This window comes from Spinacia oleracea, chromosome 3, assembly GCF_020520425.1.
Source record: "Spinacia oleracea cultivar Varoflay chromosome 3, BTI_SOV_V1, whole genome shotgun sequence".
NCBI classification, from domain to species: domain Eukaryota; kingdom Viridiplantae; phylum Streptophyta; class Magnoliopsida; order Caryophyllales; family Amaranthaceae; genus Spinacia; species Spinacia oleracea.
The window spans coordinates 9,064,419-9,088,007 of NC_079489.1; the positions used below are offsets into that span (position 1 = coordinate 9,064,419).

Here is a 23,589-nt window from a genome sequence, read left to right on the forward strand (position 1 = left end):
CCCCCCAAGATCTGCGGCTGAACCATGGTGGTCGCCGCTTTTCCTAGGCGGTACGACCATGGACACGGCCGCTAATTATGGGCGGCACTTCCGTGTTCAATAATTAAAAATAAAAAAATAAAAATCAACACTTACCACTCGAGGCGGCGGCGCAGGCGAAGGAGAGGTGGGTGCAGCTGCAGCGGAGATGGGTATCTCTGGCTGGCTCGACTTGGTCCTCTTCGTCGTTTCTTCTCTTCTCTTCGCAGAGGTTTTGTGTGAGAGGAAGCAGGCAGTGCAGTGAAGGGGAGGTGGGTGCAGCGGCGTGCATCGGAGGGGAGGTGGGTGCAGCAGCAGCGGAGGTTGGTATCTCCGGCTGGCTCAACTTAGTCCTCTTCGCCGTTTCCTCTCTTCTCTTAGCGGCGAATTTGCGGGAGAGGAAGCAGGCGGTGCAGCGGCGTGGAGGTGGGTGCAGCGGTGGGGGTGGGTGCAGCGGCATCGACGGTTTATGGGAGGGGAGGTGGAGGTGTTTGGGTGGCGGCGAAGGTCTTGGTTGCCGGAGCTGAATGAGCAGCAGTAGGAGAAGGGGTGATTGAGGAGGGGGTTGAACTTTCTTAATGGCCTGTTTGAAAACCATCATTTCATTTGAAATGATGGAATTGGCCCAATTCACTTGTTTGGTAGTAGTTAGAATTTGGAATTGGATTTAGGTCAAATCCAAGCCAATAAACAAATAAGCCCATTTTGATGAATTTGAAATTCCAACCCAAACCCTATCATTTCAATTCCACATTGGCTGTCTCTATCCTCTCTCTCCTCATGACCTAACAACCTAAACCCCATCATTTATCTTCTTTCATTTTTTTAACAGTTTCTCAAACCTGAAACTTCATTTTCTCTCTCCTCCCCAAACCCACTCTATCTCCTCCGACCACCACCGCGTCGAGGCCTCAACCGCCAGTTCTCCACCGCGTTCTCTTCTTTTGCAATCACCTTCTCTCCTCCCTAACCACGTCCACCACCCGCCTTCACGAAGACCATCTCCGTTAGACCGTAACCACCGGCCGCCTCCACCCTCACGACCACCACTGCAATCTCCATTGTTGCCTCCATACCCGATGGCTAGCCGCGCCGTTCATTTCCTCAATTACTGTGTCGATCTCGTTCTCGAATATCACCACTATAAATCCTCTGCATTTCCCAATTTTTCAATAAATTATGTGAAAATCGAAGAAGAGGGGATTGAGGAATGACAAGCTTCTTCAAAACTAGAAGATATAGTATTTGTAACTTTGTAAGTGGAAAGCAATGAAGATCAATCGTAAAATAAGAAGTAGCAAGAATTTGTTTTTTTTCTTCCGGAAATTGATGTTCTATTACTCTGAAATATCCAAACACAATGAAGTTGAAATGATCCATTTGAAATTCTAGGTTTTACCAAACAGAGAATTTGGAATTGAAAGTCAGCATTTGAATTCCAATAATTGAAATGAGTCATTTCAAATGAAATGGTAGTATCCAAACACTACCTAAGGGTAATTGTGTACTTTAACCAAAAATACGCGGACGTTTTTAGCGAATTAGAACGTCGAATAAAAACCCTATTTTTTATATATATACTTCGTACATATTTTTTTGTTAATTTTGGGTAGGTATACCACCCAAACTCATACTCGTATTTTGAGTCTTTCTATCATTTACTTAAGAAATATTTAGGCCATGGTTTGTTTAAGTCGTTTTCCCACTTTTACATGCGTTTTACAATCGATCATGATTTAGGCCAGCCAAGCCTAAACGCGAATAGAAGTAATCTTTGAAATTTTAAAAAGTTAACATTTTAGTCTCCTCTTTTACTTGCGATTCTTTGGTATCCTCTAAATAAAATGTTTTTCCATCACTTATTCGCACCTTTTTTGTGGGTGCAATAATTTTGGCTTGTTTTAAATGAGAAAGTGAGAAAAAGTTGGCAAATAACAAAGAAACAAAAATCAAAAGAAAATGCGACAAGGATCAAGTAATGACTTCAAAAAATTTCCTAGTGTCAAAGTTAAGTTTAAAGTGACTGGATTTAACCAATGATCAAAGTGAAAATTATACGAAGTATATACGTATCAATTAAGAAACCAAACAATTGAACAATACAGTAAAATAATGCAATTTCTGGATTATCTTTAAACATAACTAGCCTTTGAGCCCGTTCATTGAACGGGCACTTATATAATGGTTATTAAGCCGTCTTTTAAAGTGCTAATTTTATTGAGGGTTTGCGATTTTAGTGTGAATACATGATTTATATAGAGGTGAAATTTTAAAGTTGGAAAAATATAATCCGTATAAGTTAGATGGTGAACTATAAGTGTTAAAGCGAGAAATGGAGGGGAAGAGGTTGAGTGATCAAATGTAACAATTAAATGGTGAATTGATGTTGAATGAGTAAGATAAAGTGAATGAGTTGTTGAAGATGTAAAATAAGTAATTCGTATAACAAACCACAAAAGGAAAATTGGAAGAAGAAAAAAAAATATGGATGAAAGATGGAGGTAACACTTGTCATATAATAATCAATAAGATGAAGGCGACACTTGTCATATAATAGTAATTGGTTTTCCTTTTTAAATACTAGGTATAGACTAAGTATAGATTAACCACGTTTTACATTAATTTGACATTTCTACAACACTAGTTAAATTTTCAATGCTTCTCGTACTAATTTGCCTTAAACAAACATTTAAAACATACTCCTCAAGTCAAAAACCACACTTAACAATAAGTTAATGCACAAAACTTTGTGTTACCATTCACATAAGTATGACACGTTCATTATAAGGGGAAAAAAAAATTAAAAATCGCGTTGTGAGAAGTGAAAACACTATTCATTTAAGGAAAATTTATCAGAAATGACATTTTAAAATTCAAAAATTGTGACAAATGACATTTTTTAAAAAAAAGTTGTGATATAGGGCCCAATTCGTTTTTTGGTTGTGAATAAGGACCAAATACTATTTTTCGGTTGTCAACGCCAATTTTCCGGCGTTGGCTGACACGTGCTCTTTTCTTAACATTTTTTATTTACTTTTTTAAATGATTCCCTCCAATTCCCCCCCCCCCTACCTGACCCAACTAACTTACTGAGATAAAAACAAAAATTCGATACTCTCTCCTCAAGTTGTTGCATCGCCATTTTCTTCCTCCTTCAATCCACGAATTTCCTCTCTGCAGTTCAAATCAACCAAATTCGGGCAACCATTTTGCTTTTCGTGCAATTTCGTACAAGGTAACAGTAAGACCCCCAATTTTTTTGCTCAAATTTCCCCAATTTTTTGAGTCTTGAAATTAGGGTTATTGAGCTAAATTTTTTGCTGATTGTATTATACAAGATGAATGTAACTAAGAAAAAGGTTAGGCATGTGGATGTGACTTTCCTGTTGTTTAAAGAAGGCGGAGGGAGATGTCGGGAGAGAAGATGGAAGAAACAGAAATATGAATTGGAAGGTATGAGAAGAAGATTAGAAAATGGAAGAAGTAATGTGGTTCTGTTACTACTGTGTTCAGCCATTGCAGCCTACTTCTTATCATCTTTCGCTCTCTCTTCTTTGATCGATCTAGCAATCCAACAATGGTGCAAAATCCTGCAACTGATTTCTCACTGAAACCTTTGAAGCTGTAAAGTTGAAGAAGATTAGAAGATGAAGTAAGGGGGGGAGGGGGAATTGGAGGGAATCATTTAAAATATAAATAAAAAATGTTAAAAAAGGAACATGTGCAGGCCACGTGCCGGTCAACGCCAAAAATTTGGCGTTGACCACCGGAAAACAGCATTTGTTCCTTATTCACAACACACACACAAAAAAAAAAAAAAACGAATTAGGCCCTATATCACATTTTTTTTAAAAAAAAAAGGTCATTTATCACAATTTTTTGTATTTTAAAATGTCTTTCTGACAAATTTTCCTTCATTTAATCAACCACTATTTCTTAAAGTGTTTGTTCCAAAAATGTTCTTCAAACTTCTTGTTTTAAGCTTAAAATTACTCATTCAATTGTGTCCTTATTCTCAATATGGTCATTTCCCGAACAAACATTCTTCAAATTTTTGTTCCCAAGCCATTCTTTATTTTGAAATAAAAAAATAATGTTGACGAGATATGCTCTCACATACTTCATTAGGTACAACTCTAATACTTCAATCAACTAAACTAATTGACACATGTACAGATGTACTAAATTATACTTCCTCCATTCTTATTTATATGACACAATTGAGTTTTGGACACTATTCATAAATGTTCCTTTGACTTCGTTTTGTGATTTATACTTAAGAAAAAACTTAGTTGTGTGGGATCTTATTAGATTCGTCTCAATGAATATTTTTTTAATATCAACTTTTTATAATTTTTTTGTATCTATAATTGAATATATTAGTGTTCGAAATTGTGCATTGGCAAACGTGCCTAAATAATTGTGTCATATAAAAAAGAACAGAGGAAGTATATACTACCTCCGATCCTAAAACTTCTTTACACTCACTATACAAGGACTCCAAAGCAACATTTGACCATTAACATATCCAATTTCATATGAGCAAAAAGTATTAAAAAGTTGATATTTTGAATATATAATCGAGACGAATGTAACAAGAATTCGCATGAAATATTTTATTCTACGTACATCATGTAAGAGACTAAGAGCATAAATTTACTTTCAAATTTTTCATACTCTAAACTCTGAACACACATTCTAAAATGTAAAAAACTTTGAGAAACAGAGTACTCCATAGTATTTACTACGTAGTACCTACTATGTACACATATTAATTACATGAACTTAATTAAGTTTTTTTATAAAGTCATAATTGAAGGTTTGTCAAACTACATAACTTCATTCATATCCATTTATGTATAATAATTCCACTAATTTTTGTTTCCATATGAAAATTCATACTTTAGGAAATAATGTTATAATTATTTTTGAATATTATGCCAAATCTGCATCCTACTCTTTCCCAACATACCACAAAAAAAATCAGCTGTAAACTGTAAATTTCCTCCAAGTTATTCTATTATCCTCGTCATATACCACCCAATCATCCACTCAATTTCTTTGAAGAAACAGGAAAGTTCACTTCTTGATCTATTATTCTCTTTCCTTAAAGGATCAAAATATAAAAAGTTTACGAAACTACGTACAAAATATATTATAGGGTTTCTAATCTGAAGATGAGAGACGAGCTAAGCTTAATAAATTGATGGAAAGAATATTTTAACAACCATCAATTAAGGAAATTTACAGTCATATACTCATATATACCATATACAACGTAACATGTACATGTTACACCCTATCATACATTTTAATTAGGAAAGTGTTACATCTCGTCCACCCATATATGTTACCTTGTATAATGTACCAGCTGGTTAATTATGATGTGATGTAACGTCATATATATGGTAAATTTATGTGTTATATATATATATACACACGACCTTAATTAATTAATTAGCTTCATTCATCTCCATAATACCTAGCCAACAATTAACCATAATTAATCAATGGAGTATGGTAAGCTCCAACCCACTGAATCGGCTAGGTATACGGAACAACTACCGCAAAAACAAATCCAAACCCGAAAACACATCCTGGTAAGGGACGCCCGTGTTACATTCCTAGTGTTATTATTCCTACTAATTGTAGCATCATTATTAACAATTATGATAGTTATTGTCATGAAACATAAACATTACTTCAAAAAAAACACTACTTCCACGTCATCATCATCTAATAACTCCGCCGGGGTGGGTGTACCACCGGCGGCGGCATCGGTGTCGCTCACCCGGATTTGTGAAGTGACCCGGTATCCGGCCACGTGTGTTACCTCTCTAGGAGAGTACATGAACACACAGATGATTGGGGATGACGTTGAGACCCGGCCCGGGTATGTACACGTGTCATTGGATGTAACGTTGGAGAGGTTAAGGAAAGGGTTGGATTATTTAATGATGGAAAAGAAGAGATTTGATGAAATTAAGGATTCATTTGAATGGTCAGCTCATGATGATTGTGTAGAGCTCATGGAAGACTCAGTGGACCTGCTCACACGTAGTCGCCCCCTCATAATGATGTTAGTATCATTATCTAATGATGATCAGAAGAATAATCAGGTATTTAATTATTGATTAAGTACTCATTTACTAAATTGCTAATGTTAATGTTAGGACTAATGTACGGAGTATATGTTAGGGCAATGGTGCAAATGTTCAATTAGGTAGGGTGAGGCCATGAGGGTGATGATAAATACTTCCTCCAATTCTTTTTAGTTGCAACACTTTGCTTTTCACGCTTGCCAATGCATATCTTGAACAATTGATATATTTAGTTACCGATAAGTAAAAATTCTAAAAAATTGATTTTCGCAAGATATACATTAAGACGAATCTAACAAGATCCCACATCAATATGTTTTTCCTAAAGCATAGATCATAAAAAATAAGCAAAGTAGATTATGTGAATAGTGCAAATTCCACTATGTTGCAACTATAAAGAATTGGAGTAAGTATATGTGAGAATATTCTCACATATATTGTCCAAATCCTTTTTTTTCTATTTACTATAAGTACTCACGATAATTTTATCAATTTTTTTTTTATGAATTAAGATAGTTGTTAAGTGTCACATTGTTCAAACTCTTTATATAATAACATACGTTAATTCAATCAAATTTTCAATAATGAATTATGATTTTTGTTACTCTCCCGTCGTCTTTGCTTTTTTTAATTCCATTTAACTTAAATTTGGATTGAACATGATATATTTGAAAATCTGAAGATAATTTAATGTTTTTTTTTCCTCAAAAATGCGATAATCTTCTTTGAACATCAGTAAATTAGTGTATGTCGTTACGTGACTATTATTTCTCAACAGGGAGAGAATACGGTGAAGAAACATAATTGATCAAGATATTAAACATTTACTCCGTAGCCTAAAACATATTTGTACCTTACAAAATTCTGAAGTTTTCTCTAAAAACTAGTTGTGTTCCAAAAAGATTTTATCAATGTGTAGTGACAGAATTATCAACATGTTCACTATTAAGGAAAAAAGAAATATCCCTTTGACAACTCATAATTTTGTTCACTTTTCTTTCCATAATACAAAATAATTTGAATAAGGTATAAAAGATATAGAGTATTTAATCATTATTCCCTCGAAAAAGATATACCAACTAATAATTAGTTTTTCCAAAAAAGAAATTGCTTCATACTTCTTTTTAAAGAAAAAAAAGAGATACTTTCTCCGTTTTTATTCATCAAATCATATATTAGTAAAAAAAAAAAGCTTTATAATGTAAATTGCTCTAAAGCCTCACAATATACTTGATAAGACTGTCCTATAAAAAAAGTGTTCATAAAACTAACTTATCATTTTTCTTTAAAAACATTTTAGAGTCAAACCTCTATAATGGACTTGATGACATGGATGGCAACAATATGCACAAACCAAGACACGTGTACGGAGGGATTTGAAGAAGCCGGAGGAGCACTAAAACATGAGACGGCTCAGATCTTACAAGACTTGTGGCAAATAGTAAGCAACCACTTGGATCTTTCGAGCACGGTGTTGTCAAACGACGTCGTTTCAGGTAGAAGGTTAATGGGTCTTGAGCCCACCAATATGGATCACAAATATCCAAAATGGATATCAAGGAAACACAGGGAGATGTTGGCCACACCAATAAACATGATCCAGCCCAATATAACAGTTTCTCAGCACGGTATTGGGCCTAATGTTACTGTTAGGTCCATTTGGGAGGCCATTGAAATGGCTCCCAAGAATAGCAGTACTCCATTCATCATTCATGTCAAAGCAGGAAGGTAAAAATAGGGTACATTTGATTAAAATCACATTTTATTAATTTTTAACCATTGATTTTCGTCGTGTTGTCGTAGTAAAAAAAAGTGGTCCATTAGTGGAATATAGGAAATTTTACTCCATAAGTTGGTCGTCATGTTTTATAATCCCTCCCTCCCACGTTACGTTATACTATGGTCAATATCATTGGTAGAAACTCAGAGAGATTGAAAAGGAAAATGTAAGAAATATAGAGAGAAAAGTTAACCAAATTGTCGATTTGGAGAGAGAAAAGTAGACAAGTGTACACGTTTTTCGGACATCGATTTTTTTTTCTTTGAAACCAAAATATAAATGTGTTACGTTATTTTTGCTAATGACTAATCACTTTTTTATGTTGGGATGCAGATACCAAGAGTCGAACTTAATAGTGAGTAAAAGAAAGACTAATTTATGGTTTATAGGTGATGGCAAGGGCATGACCATTATCACGGGCAGTAAAAGTGTCAAAGCCAATAACGTAACAACTCTGAAGACTGCAACTTTTGGTAAATATACTCTAAATCCCCTTTTTAATAATAATAGCTTGCACAATTAAGATAATTCATCATGATTTTGAACCAAAAACGACTATCCATCTCTTGTAGTAGAGTACGATTGATAAACTTGAACCTACCTATGTAGGAGTCACCGGTGCCGGTTTCTTAGCCCGTGGAATAACCTTCGAGAGCACGGCAGGACCACAAAACCACCAAGCTGTAGCGCTCTTGGTAAAATCCGAGCAATCCGTGTTTTACGAGTGTGAGATAAAGGGGTATCAAGACACCCTTTACGTACATTCCAACCGCCAATTTTACCGAAACTGTGACATATACGGAACAGTAGATTTCATCTTCGGAAAGGCACAAGCAGTGTTACAAAATTGCACCATATACTCTCGTAAGCCTATGGAACACCAAAAGAACACGATCACTGCCCATAAACAACCGTGTTCTAACATGTGTACGGGTATATCGATCCACGAATGTCAAATACGGGCTGCCCCGGATTTGGAGCTCGTGAAATCGAACTACTCGACGTACTTGGGACGTCCGTGGAGCGAGTGGGCTACGACTGTGTATATGGTGTCGTACATTGGTGATCATGTTGATTCGCAAGGGTGGATACCTTGGAATGCAACGTCTTCATTAGATAGTGTTTTTTACGGTGAGTTTATGAACTATGGTCCGGGGGCTAATACTAGTCAGCGGATGATATCGTCTGGTGTTCATGTTAATTTGTCAGTTGCCGAAGCGGGGCGGTTTACTGTTGATCAATTTGTGGGTGGATCTTCATGGATTGGACAAACACAAGTGCCATTTGAAGCAGGATTGTGGGAAATGGCGCAACCTCCAGAAACAGTCCCCTGATTTTGCTTATGGAAAATTGTTAGACCTTTCAAATTTACTGTTAGTATAGTTTAGAAAATTGTCTATTATCATTTTTTGAATCTACATCAATAATACGGTCATAAGGAGTAGCAATTAGCGGAGTAACAGACCAGACAGTCATGTACACTGTATTTGGAAACTAGTTAACGTGGAAATGTGGGGAAAAGTAAACGAAATTTAATCCGAAGAAATATAAAATCTCTAAAATTAACTTTGTTTGGCTAATTACGATAAAACCCTATGGAAAATGGAATATTACATGTTTTTACTTGTTCACTTTTGTTTTCCACACTTTTTCCATCACTTTTAAAGAGAAAAGTGTGGAAAATAAAACAGGCAAAATATAATTAATTAATTTTCACATATATCCGCACATTTCATTTTCCTCACTTTTCTATTTAAATTACCAAACATTCTAAAATTAAGTAATTCTCCTATTTCTACAATTTTACACAGTTTTCCTCATTAAACTAGAGTTTCCAAACACATTAAACTCGTAGTAAAACTGTAAAAATCAACTGGTAATTACAGAGCTTAATAGTTGAGTTTAGCACAAGACAAAATGTAAAACGATACAGAAACTCGCTGTAAAACCGGAGTAAAAATTAACATCACAACTTCACATGACAATCTATACATCTAAAACGTAACTAAACCAACCAAAAAGAGCAAACTGCTGTGGCATATGATAAAGCTTCACCAACTACAAATTTCATAAAAAAAAGTCATATTACAGGATCAAGCACCTAGAACTTACTGATGTCCACCACTGGCTTTTGGGGAACCAGACTCGGAGACTTGAGAATATCCAGCAGCTACGTTTCTTTCTTTCTCTTCTTCAGCCATTTTCTCCCGTGTTTTCTGACCCACGTCCTCAGCGGCCTTTGCAACCCTGTTAAAAGCACCAGTAACCCAAGAAGTCCCAGTCAAGATGTAGCGATTCTTCATGATGGCAGATCCAGCGTTACTGACAGTTTGCTCAGCAGCTGTGAAGGCAGATTTTGTTTTCTCTGAGACTTGGAATTTCTGGTCAACTTCCTTCATCTTGTCATTTACCAAGGTTGTGCCCATGGTAATCTTCTCGCTTAAGCCAATCTTTTGGTCCAGAGATGCAACTGTAGCAGAAGCGGTGGAAGTGAATTTGTGCTTCTCGTCGAAGCCCTTTGCTTGGTTAAGTGCATCTTTTCCCAAGACAAAGCCTTTTGCTATCATAGTAGTGACAACATCCTCCGCCTTTTGCACTGGGGACCCGGCTGCGACAGTGTTGCTCTCGGTTGCCTAATGGATTAAAATTCTGTTATATCCGGTCTCATGCTCAACAAGATACTTACGACACTTGGTTGTAAGGACATGCATGTGTAGAAAAAATCATACCGTAGGTGATACTGATACAGTAGCTGGTGCCTTGTAATCTGGTGCAAGCGCTATTGTAACTGATTGGTCAACTATTGTCGCACCCTGAAGAGTAAAGTAGAATTACATCATGAGGATCCCATTGACTCAACTATAACACATAAGTACAATCGCCCCCCTATGCACACACACAGAAAGAAAAAAGGGGGAAACAGCAAAAGAAAAGGCAGACTACCCTCCTCCCCCACACACCAAAAAAAAAACCAGACTAGTGAGGAACAGCATGGGCTGCCAACTGAAGTTGCGAGGGAGTGTGTCCACTGTGGGAATATGGGTAGCAGTTGGAGCCTTGGAGGTTTAAAGGGCATACATTTAAGGTTCAGAACTTCAGAAAGGTGCAGTGGACCAAGAAAGAGAGAAATGAAAAGATCAGCCAACTCACTGCGTAAGAGCCAAAGTAGAAGAAAGAATAAAGCACTGAGTAGAGACTGAAATATCATCGGGAAAAGACGAAGGTCTATAGCTGAACTGGAATGTTTACAAGAGACCCTAACCTGAGTGCCAAGACGCTTTACTAAAATCTTGGCCTAAATTTTGGGGAAAACCCATCAAAAGTTGATAAAAATAAATTAAAAATAATAAAACAAGCACCAACATTAACATAAAACATCACCGCTTCCCTGAGGCAGGTAATTAGTCTCTTGAAAAAACAAAATTGGTTTCTGAAATAGACCTTAAAGTGACCTAGTAAATTAACAAAATAAAGGGAATGTGCCCCCAATTCTTACTGCTTCAGTGAGTCCCACTGTGTTGTTGGCTTGTTGCTACTGTAGGTTTGTAGCTCAGTAGGTTCTACTGCTGATCATAAAACTATAAAAAGCATAACTTCAGCGACAAGAAATTCCCCTTGTAGTAAGGGCTAGGATTCTGTTAGCCTCTGTTACCACACAAATTTCATTGTAGCAAGAAAAACAGCACTTCCTACCCATGGACCGTTTCAACCTCATAAACGAAGAACTGTTCAGCGGTCAACAGAACGCAAAATGACACCCGAAACAACCTAGTAAAGCCATCTAGATAAATTAAAAACATAAAAAGAGTTTTTCCACTATGCTTAGAACACTAACTTTGGTGCCAAAAATGTTATGCCCCAGCCGAAAGAAAAGATAGTACATTAGTTATACTCATGCGAGTACGTAATGGTTTTTGTCAAGTCAGAAGAAACATAAACACTAATTGAGCCCCACAAATTTTCAAGCCACGACCAGGATATCAACTGTAAGGTCTGTAACAACAGAACACTTTCCTAAATCAGCAGGAGGTTGGAATGTGAAGAACATTGCAGTATGGAACAAAGTGGCTATTGGTAAACTGCTGTGGGCTTTGGCTTATAAATAGGACCAGCTTTGGGTTCAGTGGGTGGATAGTTACTATATGAAAGGGCGGGATCCTTTGAGTTGTGCTATTCCTAAACTGTTCTTGGGCACTGAAGAAGATTCTTGGTTGCAGAGATATAATCCAGCAAGCAGGGGGTGGAACAACACTATTGCTGGAGGTAAATTCTCTATCAGTAAAGTTTATAAAACTCTTCAAGGAGTATGTGTTAAAGTGCCATGAGAAGAGTGGTGTGTAATAAAAAAGCTAGTCCAAGGAGTATCTTTGTCACATGGTTGGCTTCCCTCAACAGGTTGTATACAGCTCATAGGATTCAAGCATGGTGGATTGGTTGTTCTGTTGACTGTGTTGTCTTTAATACTGGAAAGGAATCTGTGGAACATCTTTTCTTTAAATGTACTTTCTCAGCTGAGGTTTGGCAGAAAGTTCTCTTAGTTTTGGGTATTTTCAGGAGGAGCTACGGTTTTTCTCAGGAGCTAGACATTGCAGCCAAGAGGAGCAGGAAAACTGGAACCCTTTCCCAGTTATACGTTTACTGAAGTAGTCTACAACATCTGGCTTTATACGAATCCTGTTGTGTTTAGGCATTCTGTTAAACCTGCTGTGAGCATTGTAAAAGAGATCCTTTTCAAGGTCTAAGCTCAGATGAGCTTAGAGACAGTTTTTTTTTTTTTTTTTTTGGCAATTTAGAGACAGATTATTGTCCTGATTGCTTTTAGCAGGTTAGCTTTTTGCTAGTGCTTTAGTGGAACAGTTGTTCTGGAGGCTAGGGCTTACTGTATCCCTTGAGTTCTTTTTCCTCAAGGCTTTGGTTATTACGGAGTAATATAATCAATTATTAATTGCCAAAAAAAAAAAAAGAGAACACTTTATTCCAAACTTCCAGATCATAAATTAGCTAAAGAGAAAAAAAAAAAGAAAAAGATGTACATACATTCCATATGTGAACAAGTACACTACAAATAAAATGACATAAAAACCGCAAAAGGAAAATCAAAGGTCTTTGGATGTGGACTTACAGAAAGAAGAACAGCGGTTTCTGCACCTTGAGCATCCTTAAAAGTGACATACGCAGTTTGAGACCGTTCATTCTCACTGGAGATAAGATAGCAGCAAATTTGGAATGAAAATTCAAGTATAAATCATAGAAGTATAACTTAGGAAAGTAACGAATTTACAACATCGTAGGGTCATACGATAACTGGAAAATTCCAAAATTCTCTCTTACGAAAACCAAATCGAGAAGAAATAATTAACAAGATAAAGCACGCAAAAATACCAACCTTTGCAACACAATATGTTCAATTTCACCAGAAAATGAGAAGAACTCCTTTATGTCTTGTTCAGATGCTCCAAGGGAGACATTGCATACTTTCACACTTTTTATCTGCGAAAAAATATACTTTGATTAACATAATTCGTTTGTAAATGAATTAAATCAAGCTAGGTACAGGATCAGTGTCCCCTAGTAGCCTAATCCTCTTGTGTAGAGGTAAAGGGCTAAGGGTTGCATGTTATAAATGTATACCGAGAATTAACATATCAAATGTGTAAAGAAAAGAAGGGATATACACAAATATCCACCATAAAAACTCATTCTTCTATCCTATGGTATTTACTATTTAGGGAAATCAAATAAAGCCCATTTGATTCTTGCATGTAAGAAATGAACGCTTGGAAGTGGTCTGAACATACAATGATAAACCCAGCAATTACAGAACCTAAAGAAAACCAGCTTACCAGCCAGTTTATTTGGGCAGATTCAAAGAAAAGAAATGGCATTGAATCAAAGCAACTACATTGTTTACATCCTACATTAATACATCGTCGTGATACTTTTGATCAATAACCTTGATGAAATGACAATATCCATGATTCAAGTTCAATATAACAATCACCGGCAATAATAAGAATGAAGCAATGACAAGGAATAGACATCAATCAAGTTCCTCGTTTACAACTATTCCAAGTCCTTTATGTGATATTTACCCACAAAAGTTAGCATCCTTAATTTCTTAGCTAAAGTTGATGCCTATTCTTTTTCTTTTCACCTAAATCATAAATTACAACCTGATTCCATTCAAAAGAGTGAGAATCACTTGATATTATAGAAATTTGATAGATAAATTAAGAAACGGACTCACATGATAATCTAAATCTCGATCAATAAAACAGTATTAGCTTACAATTACAAACCCTAAAACCCGGCATCAAATCCAGTCAGGCTTAAATTAAGAAAAAATGATAAATTTCATGAATAATTAGGGAAGAACATACGACAAATTGTCAACACATACATGAATAATTAGGGAAGAACATAAACAAATTGATTCTACATCACAAATTAAGGGGGGAAATGATCAATTAACGATAATACAAGAAGAAAACAGGCATTAAATGATCAATAATATAGAAATGAAAAGGAATTTATGCAACAGAAAATCAAATAAGAGAAGAAATGCGATCAATAGAAAGATGAGAGAGAAAGACAACGCACCGACATGGAGATTTGATGAAGAACAGCAAAGATCGAATAGAAGAGAGAGAAGATGAACGAAATAGGGATTGACTTTGATTTGGCTTTGCTGCAATAATAGGAATGCAGAGAGAGAGAGAGAGAGAGGGGGAATTATTTGAGGCGCACGCCTAGCGTGGGTGGAGGGAAGGAGGGAAGGAGGGAGAGTCGTTTCGTGATGGTGGAGCGGAGGTTAAGTTAATGTTGCTGTCACGTTTTCCTCACCCCACCCTCACTCATTTTTTGTCGAGAATATAATGCGCATCATGTTCTCTCGTGTAGGATCTAAATTGCTTATAAAAAATATTAAAAAAGGATTAAAATGGCAATTGATTTTGAGTTTAACACTAATACATAGAGTTCCGATCATGTTTATTAATTAAAATTATATTTTTAATGATAAAAGTAACTACTTTTTACTTGTTCAGTTGAATTTGATTAAGTTAAACCAGTTTCAATCGATTAATATTTACCTTTTTTCTAATTAAACAATATTTACTTATCATTATAGTTATTTTAAGTTGAGAACAATATGGTCGTGGTAGACATCTACGTAGTACGTGATTATGTTAACTTTATTCATTCATTGTTATAACATGGTCATGGTAAAGCTATAACAATGAATAAATTCAATATAATGATTTGTTGAGAATGAGTACTCTTACGAATTTCCCTAAAAATGCTTTCTTGAGAATCAATCATCTTATTAATTCAAGTTAATTACACAAAATCACATAGAAAGAATCAAAATTTACGAATAAACTATAAGATGGCAAACACTAGTTATAAAATTGAGTCAAGTTAGAGCGTTGGAGGGTCTCGAGTTTAAAAATTCAACCCTATCCCATCCATTAGATGGTAAACACTCGTTATTATAAATTAAAAATCTCAACCTAAATTCACTTATTTCGTGTCAAAATTGAGTCAAATTAGAGCATTGGAGGATCTCGAATCTCAGCTCTCCACAGCTCGTCAACTTTGACCTACTTTAAAGTCTCTCTAGAGTCATACGATACAACTAAATAACTGAATTAATTAGTTGGATCCGTAATTTGGCGGGTAGATGGGTTCACTCACGGGCCTTACGGCTAGAACAATCCACGCATTTGACAGAACGAAAACGCAAGGCAAAAAAACAGGAGAGAGAAACCTGCATTTCTGGAAGAACACCTGCTAATCGCGGCAACTTCCTAGGTTTGTCTCCTTCCCAAACACACTACTCCCAGCATATAATTCCAAACCGCCGACTTCTTCCAACTCAAACAGAAGCCAAATTATGAGTTTTGCCGATTTAGAGGCAGGTAGGCCGTTGCCTTCTAGAAGGCAGCAGCAGCAGCAACATCAAGACCCGTCTCAGGCCGTAGCTTCTGGAATTTTCCAGATTAATACGGCCGTGTCCTCCTTCCATCGCCTTGTCAATACCCTTGGCACTCCTAAAGATACCCTTGATCTTCGCGATCGATTGTAAGTTTCTGTTGTTGTAATTTTCGTAATTAGGTAGGGTTTAGTTTTCCCCAATTGCTTCATTTGATTAAAGTTTAGGGTTTTTAATTATGTTGTTGTGATTAATTTTTGTGGGGTTAGGGTTTTTTAGGTGATTTGCTTTAGGGATTATATTGCTATTAATCGTAGCTATTATGGGTTTTCAACTATTTATTGTTACGGTTTGTTGGTTCTTGTGATAATGTGAAATGTTTGTGGGAAAATGAAAGTTCTTGAATTGGTTGTAATTTGGGCTACATTTTGGCTTTGAATTATGAATTTGATGTTCTGGGTAGGCAATTGCTTTAGATAGTTTATTATGAGCATAGTAATGAATTTGCATTGGCACTCTGCCCATGTGCGCGCCTCCTCCCCGTCCGTGAAAAAAGAAGAGGAAGTACTAGATATTGTAGTCTCTAAGTCTGAAGTGCTTCTACTTTGTCAAGCCAGCCAGAGCACTTGATTTATTTATGAAATTGGATTCAAGTTGGTCAGCTTGTGATAAAGGTTGAGCTGATTGGTAGTTAATTATGGATTCTTGTGATTTGGATATGGTAGATTCAACAACTATTCTGTTTTTGCTTGCTACGGCCTTTGGTGTACTTGGTGGTGATAGTGATTTTTATTTTTTCGGCCTTTTCCATATGAGGAGAAAATTGTTTATTCTTGGAGACATAAATGGACTCTCTTTGGGTACATAATTCGAATATCAGGATGGTCAATGCGATTTAATTCAACCGAACAAGGTGGAGTAATTGAACTTCGAATATGGATTCTCGCTTATATATTGCTGGGTACTCCGTATTACACATAATGTTTGCAGATGTCTTCAGTTACCCCAGGAAGCGCGCAGAAGCTCTCTCCGCCTACCATAAAATCTGGTTTGTACCCGATTTAAACCAGTTGGTTTTGATTGCTAACTCACGACCGGAACCACATTCCTGCTAAGACCCTCTGATCCCCCGTTGTTATACTCCTGACAAAATGTTGAATGATTTCTTCGCTACCATTCTTGGTGTCACATTCCAGCTACAGAAATTGTTGTAACAGATTGGAGGCCACTAATTCCTCCAATATCCTCTCCACTTGAACAAACAATTTTCTTTATTATTAGATTTGTTCATATGGGAAGCTTCAGTTGGACTCATTCATAAGAATTTCAGTCATTCATAAAGGAGCTTTGCATCATTGGATATGGAAACATAGATTCTTCCAGCTTCGTTCTCAGAGGCATTGATGAAGAATAGGTTTGGAAATATCTAAAAAAAATGAAAAGAGATTGGGGTTCCAGGAGCTTCCATTATGAAGTCGCTAAAAGCAAAAGCTTTTAGGTGGCGGGACTTTGCTCGTTTCTTTTCTACTCAAAATTTGTATGCCTGCTGGATTTTCATTAGTTGTCGGACAAGCGGACGGATATTCGTGTAAAATTAGTGAGATGCTAGCCTCTTCTGACAAGAGAGATCATAAGAAGACCGAACAAGCAACGGGTGAGTGGAAATTAGATTCTTCTAACTGGACGTGGAAACAAGAAAACAAAAAGCCGCTACAAAAGTGGCAACACCTCTACAAGTGCCAATGGGCGCTCATCTCAAATTGACTCCAAACTTGGGTGATCTGAATTTCCTGGAATGTAGATAAACCAAAAGAAGGAATGAAGGGTTAAGAATCAGGATTATGTGTGAAGATGGTTTCAACCATTGGCTATGTTAGACTCGGGTACTAGCGTCAGACACGGGTACGTCTCCAAGTGTTCGACACGGCTAAATTGTGGAAACTTTCCTTGATTTTAGACCAAAATGAAGTGTCAGAGTGTCCATACCCATGTCCGAGTGTCGAGGATCCAACACGGGTACTTGAGGTAAAACAAGAAGTCCAAGTAACATAGACCATTGGCTATCTCTAGACGCTTCATATTATGGGGAACTTCTATTACCCTACTTCTAAAACTAAATTATCCTGTCATATTCCCAATGTAATGGAGATTGGAGGGGTCATGGACAAAGTTATCAATTGTTCTTGTGCATATTAAGATTTGCAATTTCATTTACATCCACAACCTAAGATAAATACATCTTGAGAGGATGTCACTATCTTGTGGATTAAGTGTTGATGAAGAGATGTACAAGGAGCTGTAATGTTTCAGTTCACCAAAGTGTCATAATGCTAAATTGTGATGATTTCATTGAGTTTGTCTCCAGAAAACACATAACTGAAATATTTTTGTTTGTGGCTTGAATAGAATTGTTACTTGCTCCCTACCTACCTTTGAAATTTCTTACTCACAATAAAGGGGCAACCAATTCGAGATGGAGGGATCATATTGCAATTGCCATGTATGATCTGTAGTGTTTAGTTTGTTTGTTTTTTTGTTATTTTTTTAATTTATGTCGAAGTATCTTTTACATTTTTTTCCCACAGACCTGAATCTCGTGTCATTTAAGAAAAATAATTTTTGTTTCACTAGTTTTGGAAATTTGACTTGGCAATTGAAATCACCTATGCACAGTTTATTTACTTTTTGTAGCCAATTTATGAGTAACCACAATTGACTTTGGTTAAATTTACATTATATGCAGACATAAGACGAGGTTACATATTGGACAATTGGTTAAAGAAACATCAGCAAAGCTTAAGGAAGCTAGTGAAACTGATCAACGTTTTGAAGTCAGTGTAAGTCACATGTCTTAAGATCTTCATTGGGCTTTCCATGTAACCATATTTACTTCCCTGAAATCCATTACTTGTTTGCCACCATTTTGTATATGTAGCATATGGTTTCTCTCTTCTTTGCATTTGTTTTCAGTATCTTTTAGCTTTGTGAATTCAGTCCTATGTTTCTTCTCTTATATTTGGAAGTTCTTCATTTAACTGCAGGCTAGCAAGAAAATTTCTGATGCTAAACTTGCTAGAGATTTTCAAACAGTTCTTAAGGAATTCCAGAGGGCACAACGGCTTGCAGCACAGAGAGAAACTGCATATTCTCCTTTTGTTCCAAAAGAAGTTCAATCTTCTGGGTAATTTATATTTGCGTGCTTGTATTCGTATACTGAAATATCTCTTAAAGTTTTATTTGCTCAAGATTTTAGAGTGATAGTTCTGGGAACTAATTTTGAGAAGCATTTGAGAGGGAACCATTAGTCTAATTTTGAGAAGCAGTTGAGAGGGAACCATATACTGTTGCAGATCCTGATGACGGATTGACGGATATTGAGTCTAATTTCTTTTTGAGTTTAGTATGGAGTATCATTTATAAGAAGATAAAGTGAAGTGCTTACTGGGTAGTAACAACCTAGGATATAAAGATAGGAGTTTGTTATTTAAACAGAAAATATTTAAGCTAACATGAAAAGTATTCATCTAGTAAGTTGAGTGGTTTCCGGGATGTAGATGAAGATGTGAACAAACCTCTAGTCGCATCTGCATCTAAATCCACTGCGGCCAATATTATTCAGGATTTCTACACCTTAACAGCTTAACTCCATGACCTCTTAACTGCCACAGCGTCCCCACCACTTCAACATGCCTCTCCCTGCATCCCCTTTTCACCATGCATCCACCAACAGCCATCATAATAGAGTAGATATTGTTTACGAAAATCCTACAACTTGTGAACTACGTAAACAACAAATGATGAAGTAAGAGAGAGGCAACCATTCCGAAGAGCTATCTTTTTTTACAGACGCTGGCTCAAATCTGACCATATGCCGGAAGAAAAGAACCGTTGCTGAGACGTGACACACTTCTTTTTAGGCAAACTGTTGATAGAGTTGGCTGGGGTGGGAAATGTAATGTGGTGTAGAAATCGTGGCGTGACTATTGATCAATAGCATATCAGATTATCAGCAGTGACTTGATAGAGTCGTGGTGCATAATAGCAACGGTGTTGGAGACACAGGCGGGGTTTGTGCTGGAAGAGCAGCAAGGCAGGTTGGGGTGTGAGTATGTGAGGACTGAGGAGGAAAGAGAGGTGATGAAGGTTTGTGCTGGAAGAGCAGCAAGGAGGGTTGGGGTGTGAGTCTGTGAGGACTGAGGAGGAAAGAGAGGTGAATAGGTGATGAAGGTCTTGTATCAAACACAAGAAAATGATTAAAAACCCTTTCGCCTCTCTAAAGTTTAACTAAACATAAAAAGAATGGAGGGTTTTTTATTTATTTCCTTTGTCTTTCTTGGAATAAATGGCCCTTTAATGTTTCAATATTACCTGCCGGTCTTGGCAACCTTAAGAAGTATCTTTTTCTCATATTAATTCAGTCTTTCAAATTAGGTTGGAATCATCTTAATAAATTCTTTATGCCAATATCTTTTAATTTTAAGTGGTATATCTGCTGTATGACATAGGTAGTGCGATACTTTGGCTTTTGAATGTGTATTTCATTTTCTGTTGTTGGATGCAGGTCTACTGGAGATGCTGAGGAGACTAGCTCCTTTCAAAGGCAAGAACAGCAGGCCCTTTTCTCGGAGTCTAGAAGGTGGGTGATGGTTCTCTAGAAGTGTTGTTGGTGCAACTTGTATCTTGTTTAATTGTTTTTATGTCTGAGGATTGTCAAGGAAAAGTTACTACCTAACTATCGACCTGATGGAAGTTGGTGTTCGGTCTAGGATGTGTGAGGTTTAGGTCTTATGCTCATAACATAACTTGTTCTTCTCTAAGCCAAGAAATTTAAAGGGGAAAAGAGCTTGTACACCTTATGTTCATCCTGGCTGGAGGCCCTGGATTAGTGCTCCATATGCAAGCACCTATAGAGTACAATGCATGAGGAATGGCGTGGAAGAGATTAGTGTCAGTGGAAGCTTTATCAACTTAATTGACCTAGTGCAAGATTGAATCCCAGTCTTCCCAAGTTGTGACCAGAAAATTAAGACAAGTTTCAATTAATTTGCAGTTTTATTCTCCGATTCTCCATTAGAATTTATACTGGCAATATTTTCTGCGAGAAAGTATTTGTGGATCCCTGGAAAATAAATTGTGGGGAAAACTATTGTTGTGAGTGGAGCCATTCTAAGGAAAATATATGATGCTCTGACCAATTCTTTTAAGGTTGCATAGATCTTCTCACCCAGTGTGTTTTGGGAATTGGTTTTTGCCAATGCTTCAAGTTTCAGTTGGCTTGAATGCTGTGTGGTTAGAAGAATCATAAACTGTCTGTATCAGGAATGCATTCTTTAAATAAATCCTTCACCAAGTTTTTCTGATTCCTTAAAAAAATTGCAGACAGGAGGTAGTGCATCTGGATAATGAGCTTATTTTTAACGAGGCTGTTATAGAAGAGAGAGAGAATGGAATTCAGGAAATCCAACAGCAGATTGGCGAAGTGAATGAAATTTTTAAAGATCTAGCAGTTCTAGTTAGTGATCAAGGAGTTATCATTGGTGAGAACTTTGGTTTTTCATAATTAAGTTGCATTTCTCTTGTGGTCTTTTCTTGTGAACTAAATGAACATTATCTTCTTTCAGATGATATCAGTTCAAATATTGAAAGTTCCCAGGCTGCAACTATGCAAGGAGCTGCACAACTTCTCAAAGCTTCCAAGTCCCAAAAATCCAGTTCTTCTTTGGTAAGCTGCAGCTTTAGCTTACTTTTTTCTTTAAAATACAATTAATATTTGAGCTATCATTGTCATTGATGCATGTAGCAACATGGTTCTTCTTTAATTAGGATAAAGTGTCATGTTTTTAGCTACCATGTTTTTGGCACTCTTTCGAGTGGGATTTTTGTGGTTTTAGCTCGTGGTTGTGTCAGGAATTGCTTTTCATGCAATTCATTTCCTAGTTGATTTAGGATTCGTTTTGGGTCAAAGTTTGACTTGGTCATGACATTTGATTTCGAGTTGTATTAGGTTTTCTTTGCTGCTTTGTTTTACGGAGTATTTGTTTTAGACTTCTAGTAGGTGTGGGTTTTTAACGCCATACAAGGTCGATACATTTTGCTTAATAAAATCAGATTGAGTTGAAATTGTTTCGATGAGCTTTGTGCTATCTAGGTTTATGAATTAAACCAAGCATCTTATTGAGAGTTGTGTGTCCACGGAACCGAGAAATCTGGGCTTCATATCTGGTCACTTGACAAATTATACACTTCCCACATTAAGCACATAAAGATCTGAAATTCATACTCAGTTCAAATATTGAAAGTTCCCAGCCTGCAACTATGAAATGAACTTCCCAACTTCTCAAAGCTTCCAAGTCCCAAAAACCCAGTTCTTCTTCAGTAAGCTGCAGCGTTAGCTTACTAATTTTCTGTAACATATAATTAATCTTTGTCATTATGTGTGGGTGGCAAGAACTAGCATTGAACGTGGAGACTGGAACAACTGAACAAGCCAGTTGGTTGATTGTTGCCTTTGAGTTTGTATCATGTTATTCATTCAGCAAGAGAGCTGTGGGAATCTGTATTTTGTTTGCTCTTTCTTATACTGCGTGTGCTTTCGAGATTGAATTCTACATACATGTTGACCCCTTAATTCTCTTGATTATGTCATCCATTTTTTAAGGATTCTAACTGGGTCAGCTACTAAAATATTCGTTTCTTGCTGCATGATTATGTTATTCATCCACTTTGGTAAAAAATTGTTTATGATCAAAATTAATCTTCTTGATCTGAAACTAGCATTTGCTCTGTTTACGGTGTAATTCTTGGCTGTAAATAGACCTTGCCGAGTTCTGGATTTTCTGTTTTTTGTTGATTGAACATCATTCTTGTGAATAAAACCTTTGACGTTTAGCAGCATATTCCTCTTGACCCACTTTATGCTTGCTATTTGTTTTTGGTTAATTTCATGATGAAGTTCTTTTGAATGTGCAGGTTTGTTTGCTCTTGGTGATTTTCGGGATTATCCTGCTCATTGTGGTAATAATTGTTGTATTTTGAAGAGGTATAAGCCCCCGAGTCTAATATTGCACTACGAGCGACCAAAGTTGATACCTACACCATGTCCTTCAAGCAAAGATGTTATATGATTTATTCAGGAGTGTTTTGGTTGCTCTGTGTCAGTAAATAAAAGTTTGATCAAATACTTGTACAGTCTATTTTCTGACTTGTGTTCAAAGAATGTTATTACTCAATAATGTAAATTTATAAATGTATCATTTTCTTCTTGGTTTGAATAGTACGCGAAAATGGAGTTCGCATGGCATGGCTCTACTTCTAACGTTGTCCCCGTTTTAAAGATGATCAAAGAAGGAATGAAGAGAATAGAAGCTAAAAAAAAGTGGTTATTTGCTAAAAGAGAAAAACAGAATTTAGGCCAGCAAAATCTTCCTTTCTTTCTTGAAATTTCTTATATGGAACCAGGGCCCCAGTGTACCTCCATTATCAAAGAATGAAAAATAAAAACTGTAAAGTTAAGAGACCTGTTTTGTCAAACAAAAGCTCTATTAGGTAGCACTAGAAAAACCTAACTTTTGAACGCATCGTGTAAGTGTAACTGTAAAATTCCTTAATAATACTAAGAGACTAGTAATTTGGGACAACTGGACTTGTATTCATGGGAGGCCTGTCAATCTTTTAAGTTCTACGGGATATTTAGAATTTAAACACTAACAGTTCGGTTATATGAGTCAGCGGATAAGTAGATGTATTTTTTATGCAAA

At 36.5% G+C, this 23,589-nt stretch overlaps 3 protein-coding genes across 3 annotated transcripts; 2 read left to right on the plus strand and 1 right to left on the minus strand.

Moving 5' to 3' along the window:
- The first annotated feature begins 5,506 nt into the window (after positions 1-5,506).
- Positions 5,507-9,465, plus strand: LOC110786055 (probable pectinesterase/pectinesterase inhibitor 61). Its single transcript, XM_021990559.2, has 4 exons — positions 5,507-6,137; positions 7,420-7,847; positions 8,233-8,372; positions 8,509-9,465. Exons 1-4 carry the CDS (start codon positions 5,529-5,531, stop codon positions 9,231-9,233), a joined length of 1,902 nt encoding a protein of 633 aa, XP_021846251.2. The 5' UTR covers positions 5,507-5,528; the 3' UTR covers positions 9,234-9,465.
- Positions 9,466-9,748: 283 nt separating this feature from the next.
- On the minus strand, positions 9,749-14,690 carry LOC110786056 (binding partner of ACD11 1). Its single transcript, XM_056838591.1, has 5 exons — positions 14,500-14,690; positions 13,286-13,389; positions 13,022-13,097; positions 10,629-10,712; positions 9,749-10,532 (listed from the first exon to the last, which is right to left on the minus strand). Exons 1-5 carry the CDS (start codon positions 14,503-14,505, stop codon positions 10,008-10,010), a joined length of 795 nt encoding a protein of 264 aa, XP_056694569.1. The 5' UTR covers positions 14,506-14,690; the 3' UTR covers positions 9,749-10,007.
- A 915-nt stretch (positions 14,691-15,605) lies between these two features.
- LOC110786119 (syntaxin-22) lies at positions 15,606-23,103 on the plus strand. Its single transcript, XM_021990644.2, has 7 exons — positions 15,606-15,981; positions 18,576-18,669; positions 18,874-19,013; positions 20,394-20,468; positions 21,212-21,369; positions 21,454-21,554; positions 22,802-23,103. Exons 1-7 carry the CDS (start codon positions 15,794-15,796, stop codon positions 22,865-22,867), a joined length of 822 nt encoding a protein of 273 aa, XP_021846336.1. The 5' UTR covers positions 15,606-15,793; the 3' UTR covers positions 22,868-23,103.
- Positions 23,104-23,589: the final 486 nt, after the last annotated feature.

Excerpts from the sequence above, each read along its gene's own strand:
- LOC110786055 (XM_021990559.2), top strand. The coding sequence starts at position 5,529 with ATGGAGTATGGTAAGCTCCAACCCACTGAATCGGCTAGGTATACGGAA. Across the intron at positions 7,848-8,232 it reads ATTCATGTCAAAGCAGGAAG|ATACCAAGAGTCGAACTTAA; the intron begins GTAAAAATAGGG and ends GTTGGGATGCAG. Across the intron at positions 8,373-8,508 it reads TCTGAAGACTGCAACTTTTG|GAGTCACCGGTGCCGGTTTC; the intron begins GTAAATATACTC and ends CTACCTATGTAG.
- LOC110786056 (XM_056838591.1), bottom strand. Across the intron at positions 13,098-13,285 it reads GAACATATTGTGTTGCAAAG|TGAGAATGAACGGTCTCAAA; the intron begins GTTGGTATTTTT and ends TCTTATCTCCAG. Across the intron at positions 10,533-10,628 it reads CTGTATCAGTATCACCTACG|GCAACCGAGAGCAACACTGT; the intron begins GTATGATTTTTT and ends TTAATCCATTAG.
- LOC110786119 (XM_021990644.2), top strand. The coding sequence starts at position 15,794 with ATGAGTTTTGCCGATTTAGAGGCAGGTAGGCCGTTGCCTTCTAGAAGG. Across the intron at positions 15,982-18,575 it reads CTTGATCTTCGCGATCGATT|ACATAAGACGAGGTTACATA; the intron begins GTAAGTTTCTGT and ends CATTATATGCAG. Across the intron at positions 18,670-18,873 it reads ATCAACGTTTTGAAGTCAGT|GCTAGCAAGAAAATTTCTGA; the intron begins GTAAGTCACATG and ends ATTTAACTGCAG.